Raw genomic sequence first — 22,103 nt, 5'->3', positions numbered from 1 at the left:
AATGGCTCTGAGCACTATGGGACTTAACTTCTGAGGTCATCAGTCCCCTAGAACTTACAACTACTTAAACCTAACTAACCTAAGGACATCACACAAATCCATGCCCGAGGCAGGATTCGAACCTGCGACCGTAGCAGTCGCGCGTTTCCGGACTGAAGCGCCTAGAACCGCTCGGCCACCGCGGCCGGCCCCAATGTCAGTTCTTTGGTTTGAAGTACTGAAACATACACTCCCAGAAAAGAAATGCGACATTCTCAAAATCAAGTTCATTTTAGTGACAAGTGACAGATAGTCTATAACTGTAGGAATGTATGATAAAAAATTAAGTCCAAATAAAACACATATTTCGCACAGAGGGTGACCAAACAGTCGTACGGATACACAGAGTGCAAAGCAGGCGAATATTCTTGTGTGTAAACGACCATAAAGGTACCGAACGGCATCCTGCGATCGATTATCGTAAGCAGCTTGGGCCTTTTGTTCTGATTCGGCAATGGTTCTTGTAGGCCCTGGAGAACGAGTGAGTCCCCAGTTCATCATGTGTGATACGTTTTTCGTTGGCAAGAGATCTGGTGATCCTGCTGGCCAGGGCAGTTTTATACCGCAAAGGGCACCTTCCCTCGCAGCAACCGTATGTGGAGTGCACTGTCATGCTGCAGGTCATCACCTTCCTGTCGCAGAAACAGAAGTAGCACGGGGATAAAAACCTGTGCAAAGTAACAGGCACTGGTTACTGTAGGCTGCAGAAATACCAAGTGTGAGCGCGAGCTGTAACTGGTGGCTCCTCACAACATGAAGCCGGGGGTGGGACCTCTGTGTCGTCGGCAAATGCACTATGGAATAGGCCACTCTCCAGGTGTACATCGTACATATGTACGAGGGCTATTCAGAAAGTAGGGAACGTTTTGGCATTAAAAAAACTAAGTGCAAGAAGTGTATTTTATTATACATCTGAAAGAGCGACTGACATACTACTTTTCCACTTAGTCACCAAACACATTGAGGCACTTATAGCGGTGGACAAGATCTGAAATACCTTCGTCGTAAAATTCTTCCACCTGAGCGTTCAGCCAGTGAGTCACGCCCGCCTGGAGTTCCACGTCGTCACCAAAGCAGTGCGTTGCAAGCCAGTTCTTCATCTTGGGAAACAAGTGGAAGTCGCTTGGTGCAAGATCGGGGCTGAAGGGCGGATGAGAGAAAATTTCCCATTTGAATGCATTAAGGAGTTCTGTAATGCGGTTTGCCGTGTGAGGTCGGGCATTGTCGTGCAAAAACAAAATTTTGGACGTCAGCTTTCCTCGGCGTTTGTTTTGAAGTGATCTTCTAAGGCTGTGCAACGCTTGACAGTACCAGGCAGAATTTATGGTTGCTCCACGTTCGAGAAAATCAATAAGAAGCACACCTTGCCTATCTCAAAACAGTGTCACCATCAACTTCCTTGCTGACAAGGTTTGCAAACATTTTCTTAGTTTTTGGGGGGACCCTGTGTGCTACACTCAATGGACTGTAATTTTGTCTCGCAATTGACGTGTTTCACCCAAGTCTCGTCACCGGTTACAATTCGATCCAGTAATGAATCACCATGTTTGTGGTAGGCCTCCAGAAATGTCAACGTTGTCCCCATTCGCTGTTCTCTATGGTGCTCTGTAAGCATTTTGGGCACCCGTCGGGCACAATATTTGTGGTAGCTTAGCTTTTGAGTGACAATTTCAAATAACAAAGTCCGTGAAACTTGTGGAAAAGAAAGCGAAAGCTCCATTATTGTGAAGCGACGGTTTTCACGAATCGTTCCATCAACTTTAGCGACAAGATAGTCAGCCACAATGCTCGGGCGTCCACTCTTCTCTTCATTATGAACGTTGTTTCGGCCATTTTTAAACCGAATGCACCATTTCCGGACGAAACATTCACTCATTACGTTATTTCCGTACACTTCGCACAGTTCATGATAAATTTCTGTAGGTTTTAGGTGTTTTGCCAACAAAACCGTATCACAGACCGCACCTCACAACTGGCGGGATTTTCGAATGTAGCGCACATTTCAGATTCGAATATCGAAAAAAACCAGAAGCGCAGAGACGGCCCCGCTGTCGCAGATGGATTCCGACTGAGCTGCTGAGCACGCACATACGAAAATATATGGGATCAGCGCGTGCCTAGCGGCGTCAGACGGAAACGTTCCCTACTTTCTGAATAGCCCTCGTACGTCCATCACTCGCATGCAGTCAGAAACTACTCTCATCATTGAATACAGAAAAGCGCCATTCTACTCTTAAGTCAACTCTTTCACGACAGAAGAGTAGCCCAGATTGTCGGTGTCGTGGTGTCAGATTGGCCAGATCCACAAATGTTGTTAGTCCTGTTGCAAGCAGACAATTCCCAATGGTCATTTGAGACACTGCAGGTGCAACATGTTCCCTGTTTTCTTCCCTCGATGCTGTGCAGTCGGCCATTGCTGCTCGCACAATGGGTCGAACTTGAAGTGCGTCTGCTTTATGCAGACTCCAGAAAGTGATCAATGCGTGTGGGAATGTTCCACAGACTACTGCTGAAAGCAGAGACGCACCACCGTCTCTGGACCTAAATAAATGCAATGTATTGTGCATATATAAAACAAAGCACACCGTCTTCAGGCCACGAGCGGCCTACTGGGACCATCTGACCGCCGTGTCATCCTCAGAGGAGGATGCCGACAGGAGGGGCATGGGGTCAGCACACCGCTCTCCCAGTCGTAAGATGGTATTCTTGACCGATGCCGCTACTCTTCGATCGGTCGAGTAGCTCCTCAATTGGCATCACGAGGCTGAGTGCACCCCGAAAAACGGCAACAGCGCATGGCGGCTGGACGGTCACCCATTCAAGCGCCGGCCACACCAATAGCGCTTGACTTCGGTGATCTCACGGGAACCAGTGTATCCACTGTGGCAAGGCTGTTGCCACATTGTGCCTGTATAGGAAAAGAAATTCACTACTGTGAACTACACTATTGATGAGAAATTGCTGGAAATATTTAGGCGTAACTATCCAGAGCGTCATTACGTGGAATGACCACATAAAGCAAACAGTGGGAAAAGCAGATGCCAGGCTGAGATTCATAGGAAGAATCTTACAGAAATGTAGCTCATCCATGGAGGAAGTAGCTGACAGAGGAGATAAAGATCCAATGGAGAGCGGCGCGTTTCGTCATGGGATCATTTAGCTGGCGCGAGAGCGTTAGAGAGATGGCCAACAAACTTAATGACAAGTGTTACAAGAGAGGAATTACATACATCGCGGAGAGGTTAATTATTGAAGTTTAGAGAGACCAATTTCCGGAAATAGTTGCACGACATATTACTTAATCTCACATATACCTCTCGAAATCACCACGATGAAAAAAATCGAGAAATTAGAGCTAATACAGTGGCTTACCGGTAATTGTTCTTAGCCCGCGCCATTCGCGAGTTGAACTGGAAAAGGGGAATCAGTTTGTAGTGCTAGAAGTACCCTCCACCATGCAGGTGGATTCTAGTGTATTAATGTAGATGTGGGTTATGCGCAATATGCAGAGCAATCCATCTTCGTGAAAGCTCGCAGTGCGACCCCGTTCAAATGTCTGAAGTTGTTCAACAGGAGTACGTAGTCTTCAACCGGCTACCCGAGAATGAATGCTGCAAACACTGTTCACCTGTAAACTCAGCACATTCGCTGCACGCAGACTCAAAACAGTTAGACCTCCTGAGCGCCATCTGATCGCTGCTGGATGTGACGAATAAATAACACACTACAACACCTTTGTATGCGCATATTATACGTTCATGCAATTAAACACAGTCCTTGAATGTGTTGCACATTTTGCCAGCAGTTTATAAATTGCATCGAAAGCAGAATTTATTAAGTTTTCTTACCTGCTGACGAGTTTTCACAGCCAGTCTAACGGCAAGTGAAAATTTCACTAAAACTGCAAAACCACTTCAAATATTCAAAACGTACGACCTGACGGTATATTATATACTCTAGTAGCAGCAGGGAAATGTTAAATCAGTCATACTCTGATGCAGCCATCCGCCATGGTTTATTTATGGACTACAGTTGATAACTAATGAATCGGAACCAGATTAGGTATTAAAGGATTTACATGAGGAAATGACTGAATGAAAATTTATAGTTAAAAGAAACATGCTCGTTGACACTTTCAAGGTAAATATGAACAATGTACAACGTGCGAAGCACGAGCAACGTCTATGTATGGTGAAAATCATGCTATTCCACGCACTGTTGCGGGAATGAAAGGTCTCTTTCTAAGTACTGTCATTTTATTTCTGATTAAGTACATAATAGTCTATGGCTATAGATGGACAACGTGGACTGATAAAGTACGAAATCAAGAGATGCTAGAAGTGTAAATGGGAGATTTCCTCACTGGAGATGCACGAAATGTTTAGAGAGATGTAGACAAAAGTCGATAGTGCCGCACTCCCTGAATGATCATGTGAAACACTGACAACATATCTAGTAGTGAAACGAATTGCTTCTTGATGGATTGAGTTTTAAATGATTTTCTTTGAGCATTTACATTTTTCCAAGATCTTTTCAATGAATAGACTCATGATCTAGCTGATATTAATATTCTTCTCCTATTTCCTCTTCTATCTTTTCATGACTTCTCGTTCAGTTCCTCTATTGTGGGTGCTTAGTTAGTGTTTAATCTTTCCACCTCTTTCTTGGTCTACCTTTTGATCATTTGCTTATTGGTCGATAATTCATTGCTCTTGACGCATTCTGTTCACATTCATTCTTGTGACATGACCTGTCGATTTATTTCTATATTCCTTCATCTGATCATTTATGCTTTTAAGTCCTAATTATAGTCTGATTGTTGTATTCCTTGTATCAGATAGTCTATAGCTACCTGCTCTTCTTAAAAATATTTCTTTTGTGTTAGCAGAAGAGCCAACACCGTGTTAGCTCAAGCAGGCTAGCTTGAGGAGGGAAGAACTATATTGACGTGAGGTCTGGAACATGACAAGGAATGAGAATTCAGAAAGCGGACGTAATTAGTTAACTTTAATCCATTAATGATGAACGTCGCTCTTGACGGTGCATGATTCACAATATTATCTGTTCAGAATACATTCTTGAAGAATATGGCGCCTTGCTAGGTCGTAGCAAATGACATAGCTGAAGGCTACGCTAAACTGTCGTCTCTGCAAATGAGAGCGTATGTAGGCAGTGAACCATCCCTAGCAAAGTCGGCTGTACAACTGGGGCGAGTGCTAGGGAGTCTCTGTAGACTAGACCTGCCGTGTGGCGGCGCTCGGTCTGCAATCACTGATAGTGGCGACACGCGGGTCCGACGTATACTAACGGACCGCGGCCGATTTAAAGGCTACCACCTAGCAAGTGTGGTGTCTGGCGGTGACACCACAATTTCTGCGTCTTGGATTCGTGATTTACGTTTAGCTGTTAGTGTCCAAGACTCACTGTCATAAAGCACGGATGGTACTGCCATTGTTTTACAGAATTTGATTAGGGTTTTATTCCTCACTTTTCTATTCAGTTCTACGTACATGGTCCCAGTAACATAAATGAATATTTTAAATTCTTTTGACATATCTTTTTAGTCTGCCGAGGAGACGGTATTTCTCAAACAGCAGACGTAATTCAGTGCCCCGAACTTCTAGCCGTTTGTTACAATTTTGCATAAGGCGAGACTGGGTCCTGGCATTCAATACCCGTGAACCCACAGCAGACGTAATTCAGTGCCCCGAACTTCTAGCCGTTTGTTACAATTTTGCATAAGGCGAGACTGGGTCCTGGCATTCAATACCCGTGAACTGGGTTACGGCCTAATGCCCATACAACAAAAACCAGCAGTGTGTTTGTATCGTTATGAAAGTTCCACATAGGAAGAAAGAATATAAAACACTGATTACCTTCGGCAATGGCTTCGTCTGCGTCTGCACATGGATACCAGTGATCTCCAGGATATTGGGTAAAAGGGGGCGAGGGTAGTCGACGGAAAAGTGGCTGTTGATGATGAGGAGGCTCACGTTTCGCTCCGTCTCGTGCACTGGCGGTGGTCCCGGTCCGAAGTACTGCCTCATGATCGCCTCCTGGGTCGGCTGTATCTGGAAGTACCACATGTAGCAGAATCTCAGCTGGAAGTAGGCGTTGTACGCGCGCTGCCAGAAGCTCATATGGTCGGAGTACCCGACCCAGACGTCGGGCGAGTAGGCCGGGTTCATAAGGTTGCCCATGGCGTGGTAGACGGGCGCGAACGCCGGCAGCGTGATCATGCCCACCAGCGGAGGCGATCCCGCGTTGTGGATCAGGCCGAAGAAAGCCTGGGATGGCATCCGCTCCATGATCACCAAGTCGAAGTTGTCTCGCTTGCTGTAAAGATAAATGGATATTTTTAGCGAAAATTACTTTTTGAATGATGGTTTTGGTTCAAAATGGTTCAAATGGCTCTGAGCACTATGGGACTTAACTTCTCAGGTCATCAGTCCCCTAAAACGTACTACTACTTAAACATAACTAACCTAAGGACGTCAAACACATCCATGCCCGAGGCAGTATTCGAACCTGCGACCGTAGCGAGCCTGTAGCGCCTAGAACAGCTCGGCCACCCCTGCCGGCGAATGATGGTTTCTTAAATTTTAAATGAGGAAGAAAGGTTAGTGTTCGTAACCTACAGAGTTTACTTGAATGACACCATCTTTAAACATTGGTAGTTTCGATGTAAAAAATTATTTTCTACACTGAAACATTTCGAACGAAGCACAATTTCTAGAATCGTCGTTGGTAAAATAACCTTCATAAGGACTGTGACACCATTTTACAAATACTTGAATTTGACGGTATCATTATTTGGAGAGGATCCTAATTCCTCAATGTAATACACTGCGGGGAACAGAGAGCGCCGAGCGGTTCTAGGCGCTACAGTCTGGAACCGCGCGACTGCTACGGTCGCAGGTTGGAATACTGCCTCGGGCATGGATGTGTGTGATGTCCTTAGGTTAGTTAGGTTAAGTAGTTCTAAGTTCTAGGGGACTGATGACCTGAGAAGTTAAGTCCCATAGTGCTCAGAGCCATTTGAACCATATGATTTGAACAGAGAGCAGCAGCAGGGGTGAATAATATCCATTTCTAGGTGGCACTGTACCTAGTTTCCTGTCGACAATACGATTCCCTATCAAACATTTTCGAGATACGTAACAATCTTGATTTGCAGCAAAAGTGATAATACTTGAAGGAGTCGAAAGTGATAATCCACAAGAGTGTATTTTGAGTTACTGCATGTCGTGTGTATGGTTAAACTGGAAGGCAAGGACATAAACAAAAAAGGATAAAAGGATGTATTTACAGCACTAAATATGGAACTAATTATCATTTGCACGTATCACATTTGGAAACACATCACATCGGTTAAAGTGACAAGGCAAATCCTCAGTAAACTGAGGAATATTAGGACTTTTTATTTATTTTATTTTACACGTCTAGTTTCGTAGGACCAAACTGAGGAGCAAATTACAACATAAAAGTACTAACAGATGAAGTAAAATGTTTATGAATTCAAAAAAAGACAAGGAATATATGTTAACGTAATCAAAAATACCCCTCCCCCCCCCCCACCATGAACCATGGACCTTGCCGTTGGTGGGGAGGCTTGCGTGCCTCAACGATACAGATAGCCGTACCGTAGGTGCAACCACAACGAAGGGGTATCTGTTCAGAGTGTGGTTCCTGAAGAGGAGCAGCAGCCTTTTCAGTAGTTGCAGGGCCAACAGTCTGGATGATTGACTGATCTGGCCGTGTAACACTAACCAAAATAGCCTTGCTGTTCTGGTACTGCGAACGGCTAAAAGCAAGGGGAAACTACAGCCGTAATTTTTCCCGACGGCATGCAGCTTTACTGTATGATTAAATGATGATGGCGTCCTCTTGCGTAAAATATTCCGGAGGTAAAATAGTCCCCCATCCGGAACTCCAGGCGGGGAATACTCAAGAGGACGTTGTTATCAGCAGAAAGAAAACTGGAGTTCTACGGATCGGAGCGTGGAATGTCAGATCCCTTAGTCGGGCAGGTCGGTTAGAAAATTTAAAAACGGAAATGGATAGGTTAAAGTTAGATACAGTGGGAATTAGTGAAGTTCGGTGGCAGGAGGAACAAGACTTTTGACTTTTGGTCAGGTGAATACAGGGTTATAAATACAAAATCAAATAGGGGTAATGCAGGAGTAGGTTTAATAATGAATAAAAAATAGGAGTACGGGCAAGCTACTACAAACAGCATAGTGAACGCATTATTGTGGCCAAGATAGAAAAAAAATGGTTCAAATGGCTCTGAGCACTATGGGACTCAACTGCTGAGGTCATTAGTCCCCTAGAACTTTGAACTGCCAAGATAGACACGAAGCCCACGCCTACTACAGTAGTACAAGTTTATATGCCAACTAGCTCTGCAGATGACGAAGGAATTGATTATATGTATGATGAGATAAAAGAAATTATTCAGGTAGTGAAGGGAGACGAAAATTTAATAGTCATGGGTGACTGGAATTCAAGAGTGGGAAAAGAGAAAGAAGGAAACATAGTAGGTGAATATGGATTGGGGGAGAGAAATGAAAGAGGAAGCCGTCTGGTAGAATTTTGCGCAGAGCATAGCTTAATCATAGCTAACACTTGGTTTAAGAATCATGAAAGAAGGTTGTATACATGGAAGGTGGTATACATGGAAGAACCCTGGAGATACTAAAAGGTATCAAATAGATTATATAATGGTAAGACAGAGATTTAGGAACCAGGTTTTAAATTGTAAGACATTTCCAGGGGCAGATGTGGACTCTGACCACAATCTATTGGTTATGAACTATAGATTAAAACTGAAGACACTGCAAAAAGCTGGGAATTTAAGAAGATGGGACCTGGATAAACTGAAAGATCCAGATGTTCTACAGAGTTTAAGGGAGAACATAAGGGAACAATTGACCAATTGACAGGAATGGGGGAAAGAAATACAGTAGAAGAAGAATGGGTAACTTTGAGGAATGAAATATTGAAGGCAGCAGAGGATCAAATAGGTAAAAAGACGAGGGCTAGTAGAAATCCTTGAGTAACACAAGAAATATTGAATTTAATTTATGAAAGGAGAAAATATGAAAATGCAGTAAGTGAAGCAGGCAAAAAGGAATACAAACGTCTCAAAAATGATATCGACAATAAGTGCAAAATGGCTAAGCAGGCATGGCTAGAGGACAAATGTAAGGATGTAGAGGCTTATCTCACTAGGGGTAAGATAGATACTGCCTACAGGAAAATTAAAGACACCTTTGGAGAAAAGAGAACCACTTGCATGAATATCAAGAGATCAAATTGAAACCCAGTTCTAAGCAAAGACGGGAAAGCAGAAAGGTGGAAATAGTATATAGAGTGTATATACAAGGGCGATGTACTCGAGGACAGTATTATGGAAATGGAAGAGGATGTAGATGATGATGAAATGGGAGATATGATATTGCGTGAAGAGTTTGACAGAGCACTGAAAGACTTGAGTCGAAACAAGGCCCCGGGAGTAGACAACATTCCATTAGAACTGCTGACAGCCTTGGGAGAGCCAGTCCTGACGAAACTCTACCATCTGGTGAGCAAGATGTATGAGACAGGCGAAATACCCTCAGACTTCAAGAAGAATATAATAATCCCAATCCCAAAGAAAGCAGGTGTTGACAGATATGAAAATTACCGAACTATCAGTTTAATAAGTCACAGCTGCAAAATACTAACGCGAATTCTTTACAGACGACTGGAAAAACTGGCAGAAGCCGACCTCGGGGAAGATCAGTTTGGATTCCGTAGGAATGTTGGAACACGTGAGGCAATACCGACCCTACGACTTATCTTAGAATAAAGATTAAGGAAAGGCAAACCTGCGTTTCTAGCATTTGTAGACTTAGAGAAAGCTTTTGACAATGTTGATTTTAATACTCTCTTTCAAATTATGAAGGTGGCAGGGGTAAAATACAGTGAGCGAAAGGCTATTTACAATTTGTACAGAAAGCAGATGGCAGTTTTAAGAGTCGAGGTGTATGAAAGGGAAGCAATGGTTGGGAAGGGAGTGAGACAGGGTTGTAGCCTATCCCCGATGTTATTCAATCTGTATATTGAGCAAGCAATAAAGGAAACAAAAGAAAAGTTCGGAGTAGTTATTAAAATCCATGGAGAAGAAATAAAAACTTTGAGGTTCGCCGATGACATTGTAATGTCGTCGAGCAGCTGCGCAAATCTATAGACCTATATCTCTGACGCCGATCTGTTGTAGAATTTGAGAACATGTTTTTTGCTCGAGTATCATGTCGTTTTTGTAAACCCAGAATCTGCTCTGTAGGAATCAACATGGATTCCGGAAACAGTGATCGTGTGAGACCCAATTCGCTTTATTTGTTCATGAGACCCAGAAAATATTAGATACAGACTCCCAGGTAGATGCTATTTTCCTTGACTTCCGGAAGGCGTTCGATACAGTTCCGCACTGTCGCCTGATAAACAAAGTAAGAGCCTACGGAATATCAGACCAGCTGTGTGGCTCGATTGAAGAGTTTTCAGCAAACAGAACACAGCATGTTGTTATCAATGGAGAGACGTCTACAGACGTTAAAGTAACTTCTGGCGTGCCACAGGGGAGTGTTATGGGATCATTGCTTTTCACAATATATATAAATGACCTAGTAGATAGTGTCGGAAGTTCCATGCGGCTTTTCGCGGTTATGCTGTAGTATACAGAGAAGTTGCAGCATTAGAAAATTGTAGCGAAATGCAGGAAGATTTGCAGCGGATAGGCACTTGGTGCAGGGAGTGGCAACTGACCCTTAACATAGACAAATGTAATGTATTGCGAATACATAGAAAGAAGGATCCTTTATTGTATGATTATATGATAGCGGAACAACACTGGTGGCAGTTACTTCTGTAAAATATCTGGGAGTATGCGTGCGGAACTGGATGCTGGACTAGAAGGGATCGGTTGGTAGGACATGTTCTAAGACATCGAGGGATCACCAATTTAGTATTGGAGGGCAGCGTGGAGGGTAAAAATCGTAGAGGGAGACCAAGAGATGAGTGCACTAAGCAGATTCAAAAGGATGTAGGCTGCAGTAGGTACTGGGAGATGAAGAAGCTTGCACAGGATAGAGTAGCATGGAGACCTGCATCAAACCAGTCTCAGGACTAAAGACCACAACAACAACAACAACAATCGACAATATACCTCAGGAGTCAGATTCGATTGGATTGCGCATGGATTACTGCTAAAATTCTTGAATTCTTGTGGTAGCTTATTGAAAATGGATTCTGTAGTATACTGCACACCTTTCTGCACAAGAGTTAAGGAAGTCCGATGTAAATGCAGGTTTGATTTTTGTCGAGTATTAACTGACTGAAAGCTGCTTATTCTTGGGAATAAGCTAACATTGTTAACAGTAAGGAATATATATACACTCCTGGAAATGGAAAAAAGAACACATTGACACCGGTGTGTCAGACCCACCATACTTGCTCCGGACACTGCGAGAGGGCTGTACAAGCAATGATCACACGCACGGCACAGCGGACACACCAGGAACCGCGGTGTTGGCCGTCGAATGGCGCTAGCTGCGCAGCATTTGTGCACCGCCGCCGTCAGTGTCAGCCAGTTTGCCGTGGCATACGGAGCTCCATCGCAGTCTTTAACACTGGTAGCATGCCGCGGCAGCGTGGACGTGAACCGTATGTGCAGTTGACGGACTTTGAGCGAGGGCGTATAGTGGGCATGCGGGAGGCCGGGTGGACGTACCGCCGAATTGCTCAACACGTGGGGCGTGAGGTCTCCACAGTACATCGATGTTGTCGCCAGTGGTCGGCGGAAGGTGCACGTGCCCGTCGACCTGGGACCGGAACGCAGCGACGCACGGATGCACGCCAAGACCGTAGGATCCTACGCAGTGCCGTAGGGGACCGCACCGCCACTTCCCAGCAAATTAGGGACACTGTTGCTCCTGGGGTATCGGCGAGGACCATTCGCAACCGTCTCCATGAAGCTGGGCTACGGTCCCGCACATCGTTAGGCCGTCTTCCGCTCACGCCCCAACATCGTGCAGCCCGCCTCCAGTGGTGTCGCGACAACCGTGAATGGAGGAACGAATGGAGACGTGTCGTCTTCAGCGATGAGAGTCGCTTCTGCCTTGGTGCCAATGATGGTCGTATGCGTGTTTGGCGCCGTGCAGGTGAGCGCCACAATCAGGACTGCATACGACCGAGGCACGCAGGGCCAACACCCTGCATCATGGTGTGGGGAGCGATCTCCTACACTGGCCGTACACCACTGGTGATCGTCGAGGGGACACTGAATAGTGCACGGTACATCCAAACCGTCATCGAACCCGTCGTTCTACCATTCCTAGACCGGCAAGGGAACTTGCTGTTTCAACAGGACAATGCACGTCCGCATGTATCCCGTGCCACCCAACGTGCTCTAGAAGGTGTAAGTCAACTACCCTGGCCAGCAAGATCTCCGGATCTGTCCCCCATTGAGCATGTTTGGGACTGGATGAAGCGTCGTCTCACGCGGTCTGCACGTCCAGCACGAACGCTGGTCCAACTGAGGCGCCAGGTGGAAATGGCATGGCAAGCCGTTCCACAGGACTACATCCAGCATCTCTACGATCGTCTCCATGGGAGAATAGCAGCCTGCATTGCTGCGAAAGGTGGATATACACTGTACTAGTGCCGACATTGTGCATGCTCTGTTGCCTGTGTCTATGTGCCTGTGGTTCTGTCAGTGTGATCATGTGATGTATCTGACCCCAGGAATGTGTCAATAAAGTTTCCCCTTCCTGGGACAATGAATTCACGGTGTTCTTATTTCAATTTCCAGGAGTGTATATTGAAAGGCCAATATCAAAATACCCAGACTCGTGAACAGGGATTGAGAAGAGGTTCGTTAACTTTCACCACTGATTGCCCGAACCGCCCATTTTGAGCCAAAAATATCCTTTTAGAATGGGAAGAGTTACCCCAAAATATAACACCATACGACATAAGCGAATGTAAATAAGCAAAGTAGACTACTTTTCGTGTCGAATTATCACTTACTGCAAGTACCGCTCGAATAGTAAAAATGGCAGCATTAAGTCTTTGAACAAGATCCTGAACGTTGGCTTTCAACGACAGTCTACTATCTATCTGAACACCCAGAAATCAGAAGCGCTCAGTTTCACTAACCATACTCCCATTATATAAAATTAAAACGTCTTGTTTTGTTGAATTGTGCATTAGAAACTATAGAAACTGAGTCCTACTGTGATTTAGCGTTAGTTTATTTTCTATAAGCCATGAACTAATGTCCTGAACTTATGTCTTGAAACAGCGCCAGCGTTGTTCACAACATCCTTAAGTACCAAGCTAGTGTCATCATCAAACAGAAATACACTACTGGCCATTAAAATTGCTACACCAAGAAGAAATGCAGACGACAAACGGGTATTGATTCGACAAATATATTATACTAGAACTGACATGTGATTATACTTTCACGCAATTTGGGTGCATAGATCCTGAGAAATCAGTACCCAGAACAACCACCTCTGGGCGTAATAACGGCCTCGATACGCCTGGGCAATGAGTCAAACAGAGCTTGGATGGCGCGTACAGGTACAGCTGCCCATGCAGCTTCAACACGATACCACAGTTCATCAACAGTAGTGAAACGCGTTTTGTGACGAGCCAGTTGCTCGCCCACCATTGACCAGACGTTTTAAATTGGTGAGAGATCCGGAGAATGTTATGGCAAGGGCAGGAGTCCAACATTTCCTGTATCCAGAAAGGCCCGCACAGGACCTGCAACATGCCGTCGTGCATTATCCTGCTGAAATGTAGAGTTTCGCAGGGATCGAATGAACGGTAGAGCCACGGGTCGTATCACACCTGAATTGTAACATCCACTGTTCATAGTGCCGTCAATGCAAACAAGAGGTGACCGAGACGTGTAACCAATCGCGCCCCATACCATCACGCTGGGTGATACGCCAGTATGGCGATGAGGAATACACGCTTCCAGTGTGCGTACACCTCGATGTCGCCGAACACGGATGCAATCACCATGATGCTGTAAACAGAACCTGGATTCATCCGAAGAAATGACGTTTTGCCATTCGTGCACCCAGGATCGTCGTTGAGTACACCATCGCAGGCGCTTCTGTCTGTGATGCAGCGTCAAGGGTAGCCGCATCCATGGTCTCCGAGCTGATAGTCCATGCTGCTGCAAACGTCGTCGAACTGTTCGTGCAGATGGTTGTTGTCTTGCAAACGTCCCCATCTGTTGACTCAGGGATCGAGACGTGGCTGTACGATCCGTTACAGCCATGCGGATAAGATGCCTGTCATCTCGACTGCTAGTGATACGAGGCCGTTGGGATCCAGCACGGCGCTCGGTATTACCCTCCTGATCCCACCAATTCCATATTCTGCTAACAGTCATTGGATCTCGACCAACGCTAGCAACAATGTCGCGATGCGATTAGCCTCAATCGCGATAGGCTACAATTCGTTCTTTATCAAAGTCGGAAACGTGATGGTACGCATTTCTCCTCCTTACACGAGGGATCACAACAACGTGTCACTGGGCAACGCCAGTCAACCGTTGTTTGCGTATGAGAAATCGGTTGGAAACTTTCCTCATGTCAGCACGTTGTAGGTCTCGCCTCCGGCACCAACCTTGTGTGAATGCTCTGAAAAGCAAATCATTTCCATATCACAGCATCTTCTTACTGTCGGTTAAATTTCGCGTGAGTAGCACGTCATGTTCGTGGTGTAGCAATTTTAATGGCCAGTAGTGCATTTTAGAGTCACCTGTAATACTAGAGGGCATATCATTTATATAAATAAGGAACTGCAAAGGCCCCAGCACTCATCCCCAGGGCACCCCCATTGAACCGTGCCCCATTCAGACGCCACATCATAGCCATTCTCAACACTGTGGAGAATAACCTTTTGCTGTCTGTTATTACAGTAAGAGGTGAACCAATTATGAGCTACTCCCCGTATTGCATAATGGTGCAACTTCTGGAGTAACAATTTGTAATCAAATGCTTTAGTTAAAAGGATGTCTAGACTTCTAAATCTTTTGTTTAAGCCATCCTGTACCTCACAGAGAAAAGAGAATATAGCATTTTCAGTTGTTAAACCACTTCTAAAACCAAACTGTACATTTGATAGCAAATTACGTGAAATAAAATCATCAGTAACCCCTACAAACACAGTCTTTTCAGAAACTTTAGCAAACACTGATGGCATAGGAACAGGACTAAAATCGTGTACGTTATCCGTTTCCCCCATTTTATAATGCGGCTTTATTACTGGGTACTTCAGTCGTTCAGGAAACTGACCGTTCTTAAAGCAAAAATTACAAATATGGCTAAGTACAGGGCTAACAAATGCATCCCAGTACTTTATTATTCTGCTAGATACTCCATTATATCCATGAGGGTTCTTAGGCTTCTGTGATTTAGTTATTGACTCTATCTCCCCCTTGCCAGTATCACAGAAGTGTGTTTCAGACATCAGTCTCCGAAATGCATTTTCCACAGGAGTTGTATGATTCCGTGTAGAAACAAAGTTTTTACTTAATTCACCAGAAATGCTCAGGAAGTGGTTGTTAAGTACTGTACATATATCTGACTTAACACTAACAGAAACATTTTTACTGAGAACTGACTTTATATCGTTGACGTTGTGCTCCTGACCAGACACTTCCTTCACGGCTGACATTATGGTTTTAATTTTATCCTGTGAATTAGCTATTCTATTTACTGAGAAGAAGCGGCACTGGATGCGGAAACTGACAGCTGTCGGGAGAGCGGTGTGCTGAGCACATGCGCATCCATATCCGCTAAGGCTCAAGATGACATGGTAGCCGCTCGGTACCACTGGGCTTTCCGAGACCTGTTTGGACGGCGTTTGTTTTATGAGTTAAATGATGATATTTTAAGTTGTTAACTTAATTTAAACGTTGTTATAAGTTTTAAAACAATTTAAAAAATTAAAGCTTACCCAGAGGAAGGATCGAAGCTGGACCAGCCACGTGGCAAGCAAGTCTGCTGGAGCTGCAGCTACTTCGCTGTACTGCCATAGCATATAGATTGACTGGTACATGAGCTGTGAGTAAAACTTCAGATCCGTTTTCCGCGGAATGTACTCCGTTTTATAACTTTTATGGAGGTACACCCTTGAGGGATGTCAATAACGCGCTCGTCGATCTCTGGCCTGAATGCAAGCACTTATTGATAGAATTGTTGGATGTCCCCATGAAGGATGCCAAATTATGTCCAATTGGCACGTAGATCGTCAAACTCCCGAGATTGTTGGAGGGCGCTGCCCGTAATGCTTCAAATGCTTTCAGTTGGGGAGAGAACAGCGAAATTTTTGCCTGAGGTAGGGTTTGGCAAGCCCGAAGACAAGCAGTAGCAAATCTGATCGGGTGTAAGCAAACGTTATCTTGCTGCAATGTAAGCCCAAGATGGCTTGCCCTGAATGGTATAGAACACCGTTGACGTACCGTACCACTGTGCTCTAAGGGTGACGCTGATGACAACCAAAATAGTTATGCTATGGAGTGAAATGGTACCCCAGACTATCACTTCTGGGTCGTACGGCTGGCGACAGTTAGGTTGTTATCCCACCGCTTTCCGTGGTGTGTCCAATGGTCATCTGGGCTTGCTTCCTTTTTTTTGGGGTTAGAGTCTATTAGGGAATGTGATGTGTGTGACAACACAAGCAGCTAAAAAGTTGTAAGTAGGAGTCGCAGGCCCTTGTTCGAAGAACAACGTGAAGGGTGTAGAGCGAAGACGGACCTGTTACTGATGAGAGTTACCTCAGAAGCAGAATTAAATTTTTGATCGTTTATCATAGGTTGGGAAAGTCAAAACACCGGGTGATCAAAAAGTCAGTATAAATTTGAAAACTGAATAAATCACGGAATAATGTAGATAGAGAGGTACAAATTGACACACGTGCTTGGAATGACATGGGGTTTTATTAGAACCAAAAAAGATACAAAAGTTCAAAAATATTAGTAGCTTAGGTGAACAAAGGTTATGTCGTGTCGTTACGTCATCTCTCATCCTGCTGATGGTAAGCAGGACGATGGTAATCATCGTTTTGTGAACTTTCTCGGTGTTGTATTAAACAGTCGCTGATGACAATTTTCGTCGCGACTTTATCTGTCGTTTGTTGTAGCCTTGAAGAATATGGTGGGTACTTAATTGCCAAGTGGATCGTAAACTATCAAAGTCCTTTGTGAAAGTATTATTATTATTATTATTATTATTATTATTATTATTATTTCAGTCAGAAGTCGGTATCAGTATTATTACCATTATTTCAGTCAGGAGTCGCTTGTGAGTTGAGTATAAAAGTGTTCTTGTCAATCAGATTTAGCCGCTACGGATAGGCTCCGAGAATTCTGGTGCATGGCGACTACATAATGCACACCAGGTAAGAGCAGGTAGGTTTTGACAGATAGAGGAAGAGTGGTTGGACCAGGAGTACACAGAACCGGAAGGAAGGTCTCTGTTATCACCCAATCACGAACCCCGATTATTACACACAGATCGTTCTAACGTACGATGCTGGCTTGTTTTTGGCCTATTCCTCCTATCCAAATCGACGTACTAATTAATCATGGCTACACAGCTTGAGGCGTTTCAAAGTAGCGCAGCTCGAAACCACTGGAATAAATAATAGTGAGTAAAGTGGCTTCACGTTCCTATCTGTGATACTGATTGTTTTACTCGAATTAGTCTTTACTACTTTCTCGCAAAGTACTTACTATTCTTCGTGGCACACCCTGTACGTATAAGTCAACTATCCGGAAACTGACAAAGTTGGTACGTTCGCTTCACTGCGAAACGGATCTGAAGAGACGTTGAGAAAACACCCACCTGATGAAACGCTGGACGGCGGGTTCCCTCAGCATCCACTGCACACACACTGGTGTGGCGTCTCGAAGCATCGACATCGTCTCCACGGGGGACTGCTGCGCTGTAGATTCCAGGTCCAAATCGCCGATGATGTTGTACCCCACAGATAAGTCGATTTCTGTTAAGTTCTCATGACTAATCTGCAAAAAAGAGACACTGGATACGACGAACGAAGCTTGGTAGAATGCTTCTCTTATACCAACAATGGATCAAATGCTGCTCGGCCACCTTGTTTAGTAGTCATAGAAGACGCTTTCGATATTGCATGCCATTCAGCTTTTCTGTTTAAACTCTTAACTAAATCAATCTTGTCTACAAATTTTCCTTGTTTTTATCCCAACGGACTTCGTATATTACCGTCGACCATAACCAATTTCATGTCTTTCATTGGTTTTTACAAGTCTCCTGTGGATACTTCCGTTTTCGATTATCTTCCCTTTACACAGCTGACATACCCGTATCACTACACCGCTGCCTTCCGAAGATCCACCGAGCACACTTCGCTTCGCATGACGGCCGAGAAAGTTCTGCTTGTTCCCACCTCTTTCTTAGCAATACAAGAGTTTCCTTATTTGTTCTCAATGGCTTGTGAGTCATTGTGTTCCTTACATAATTGATTGTCTCTCGGCGTCTCGTGTTTGTGATTTCATTTTGATGCGGCTTTGTCTTGCCCCGTGATGTCAATGGCTCCCAGGAACATTCTACCCACTTCATAACAAACATATAAGAAACTATCAGCCTCGATTGCGGTAATGAAACCAAACTTTACCTAGGTTTCAACCCAAATAATTGAGCCTTCTTCAGAAGATATACCTGAATCTATAATTTTTCTAAGAGGGCATGGTCTAGAAATAAAACTAAAACAGCCTGAATAGGCGTAGTCACATTTTAAAAATGCGGTACGTATGTACTAAGTCAACACCAAGACCCAAGCTCTGGCGTGCGCCTCGTCTCCTCGGGAGCTCACGTGCCCTCTTAGACAAATTATAGACTCAGGTATATCTTCTGAAGAAGGCTCCATTATTTGGGCTGAAACCTAGGTAAAGGTTGGTTTCATTACCGCAATCGAGGCTGATAGTTTCTTACACATTAAATTATCACGGTTGCTGACTGAGCTGCAATGTTGAAAGTACAGAAATCACTTCATAACAGGGTCACGTGGCTTACTTCGGTTCCGAATCGTATGTATTTACTTCAAGTTTCTACACGATCTGTATGTTCACAGGCTCCTTTTGCAGCACGGACAAGTCCCCTTCACTGATCGCGATGGCTCTGCTATTACGGTTATTCCGGCGAATGCGGAGGTAGAATTTTCGAATGTTTGGCTGTTTAACCTTCCGCCCGAAGTTGACATTTTTCTGAGGACCGTCCTGCTTCCATTTGGGGGTATATGGAATATACGGCAGGAACGCTGGTCCGCTCACCAACGGTTACAAGTTTATAGCGGACTTCGCTCCGTGGACATGGTTATCATTTCCAGATGTGTGGATACAGGGTTCCTATAATCTACACAGGAGAAGAAAGGATCTGTTATATATGTAATAAGAGTCGACAGCTGCGTAAAAGTTGCTCTCGTCGTGACCAGTTGTGAACGACGTAAAAACTAACTTTAGCGGATTTGGTTTCACAAATGACAATCGTTGTGCCTAACCAGGTTTCAGAGGGGCAAGGCGAGCCGTTGCGTGATGGTCCTCGCGCATTTCCGCCGTTAACCTCGCAAAGGGACTTCACCACTGTAGCTTCCGCGCCGCCACCACATCCACTACACATCAAATACCAAAGCAAGATGGTAACGAGGCAGACATTCCTCTTCGCTTCTCCGCTCTACTGTAAAGATTTCGGTGGAAGGGGCCTCTCCCCTCACTGAGTTTAGACCGAATGGTAACATGTCGGATGCCGTTCATGTGTCGAAAGCGTCCAGCACTCCCTCCGACCTGACTCCCGAGACTGAGACAGCCTCTTCAAAATTACATGAAGATAGATCTGTTCCGGAGCTCCGTACTATATCTATGGACTTTCTGACATCGCTGAGTCTGTAAGGTATCCCCCCCTCCATTTTTCTGCTCCCCTGTATGGGGAAAGCATGCCACAAACCGCTGCTGATCATAATCAGATCGGCCCAAGTTTGCCAGCGGAACATGTGGTGACGGTAAAAGACGTACCATCAGTTTTCGTTTCTGTTGATTCCCAGGAGCCTCACCGACCACCTGTGAAAGAGTGGGGTGTATCCTCTGTATCTGACATTGAATTTCCAAGGACCCCACACACCCCTCCCCCCCACGTTGCCCCATGCGACAATCGCCTTTCTGCACAGCCGCAAAACACAGCTTTTCTATTCACGGCTTTCCTACTTTCTCTAATGTGACTCCTGAACTGTCTACTGATACTGCATTATTTTACAGAGAGGGAGTACCGCTGATTGATTTCGTAGTTTTTGATAACGGCCAAGAAAAGGCTACTTTTTTGTGACCTTACTTAAATTCTTCTTTACGCCCATAAGGGGTCGGGTAATTCCATGGATCGTGCGCGTTTATATAAATAGGTGTATAATTTATTTATTTCGTAAAAAATCGCAGAAACTTCTGTTAGCTCAAAATATTAATTGTGTTTTGCGTCCTGTGGATCAGACCACTAATTTTAATTTCAGTAAGAAACTAGGCTATTTGGTACGTTCTTTGCAAATACGAGACGCATGTATCTGTCACTACTCCACTCTCGTCAGGTATACGCACTTTACAGCTACTTACAGCAGTAGACTCGATAGTTTTTATCTTTCTGACTCTTTATGTTGGCAGCTGTTAGCAACAGACGTATACCCGCTTGTTTCACTGTTCACTGTGCCGTAGCTGTAACTTTAAACCCTGTGCCGCAACCAATAAAACCGTATCTCCTCGCCTGGATGTTGAACGCACCGAACTAGATGGCGCAGTGGTTAGCACACTGCACCAGCATTCGGCAGGAAGACGGTTCAAATCCACGTCCGGCCATACAGATTTAGGTTTTCCGTGATTTCCTAAATAGCTCTAGGCAAATGCCGAGATGGTTTCCTGGAAAGGGCACGGCCGATTTCCTTCTCCATGCTTGAAACAATTCTAGCTTGTGCTCCGTCTCTAATGCTTCGATGTTTCGCGGGACGTTGAACACTTGTCTTCCTGAAACTTCCTGGCAGATTAAAACTGTGGGCCAGACCGAGACTCGAACTCGGGACCTTTGCCTTTGGCGGGCAAGTCCTCTACCAACTGAGCTACCCAATCACGACTCACGCCCCGTCCTCACAGCTTTACTTCTGCAAGTACCTCGTCTCCTACCTTCCAAACTTTACAGAAGGTCTCCTGCGAAGGAGAATATGTATTACGAAAACAGTTGGTGCAAGAGGGATCGTATGAGAGTCCATGATCTCCACGAATATTTAAGAAATGATTAGCAGAGGAACTGAACAGAGCGTTGGTATTGGCTTCTCGAATTTTTCGTCGTACTCCTCCACGTACTCCTGGCATTGACGCAACATTGTCGTAAATTCGAGCTCCACACAACGCAGAATCGACCCATCTTGTTCCTACTACTGTTGAATACCATTTGATGTATCCTCTGAAATTTTTCCCAACTATTTTTGCACAAATTTTTCATACTTATGGGACCTTCAAACAGTCTCTTCTTTACAGAACGTATTTTGTGTTTGTTTGGGCCTGGGGGCCTCCAAATCTCGAGGCCCTCATAGCTAGTAGGCGCTCCAGGACAATTGGTTCAGCGTGGAATGCCCCCTCCATCCCCTCCACCCCCGCCCCCGACACTCACGCCTACCCTTAGTCCGCCACTGCTGCAGTCCCACACCCGACAGAGCAAAGTGGGTGAAGACCACGGTGCGGCAAAATGCCCCCAGTATTCCACAGTATGTCCATTGATCGGGAACAATGTGACCTACAACTCGTCAGATAACGGCAACAATTTTATCATTTCAAAGCATTATATGGTGCGATCAATTTTTTGAAACAGCCACTCAATGGTGAATGTTTGGGACATGCGGTTCATGCCAGACAGTTTTTAATTGTGCAGCTTCGCAGAGATGTATATCTCAAATGGTTCAAATGGCTCTGAGCACTATGGGACTCA

General features: G+C 44.8%; 1 protein-coding gene across 1 annotated transcript in view; it reads right to left on the bottom strand.

Moving 5' to 3' along the window:
- Positions 1 to 22,103, bottom strand: part of LOC124776002 (UDP-glucosyltransferase 2-like) — an 83,866-nt gene that overhangs the window by 50,234 nt on the left and 11,529 nt on the right. Inside the window, exons 3-4 of the mRNA XM_047250844.1 lie at positions 17,955 to 18,133; positions 5,916 to 6,375 (exon numbers count right to left, since the gene is read on the bottom strand). Of these exons, the coding sequence (XP_047106800.1) occupies positions 5,916 to 6,375; positions 17,955 to 18,133 (639 nt within the window). The remainder of the gene's footprint in view (positions 1 to 5,915; positions 6,376 to 17,954; positions 18,134 to 22,103) is intronic.

Source organism: Schistocerca piceifrons, chromosome 2 (assembly GCF_021461385.2).
Source record: "Schistocerca piceifrons isolate TAMUIC-IGC-003096 chromosome 2, iqSchPice1.1, whole genome shotgun sequence".
Classification (NCBI taxonomy): Eukaryota; Metazoa; Arthropoda; class Insecta; order Orthoptera; family Acrididae; genus Schistocerca; species Schistocerca piceifrons.
The sequence above is the reverse complement of the archived record's forward strand: the minus strand, read 5'-3'. Positions and strand labels throughout refer to the sequence as shown.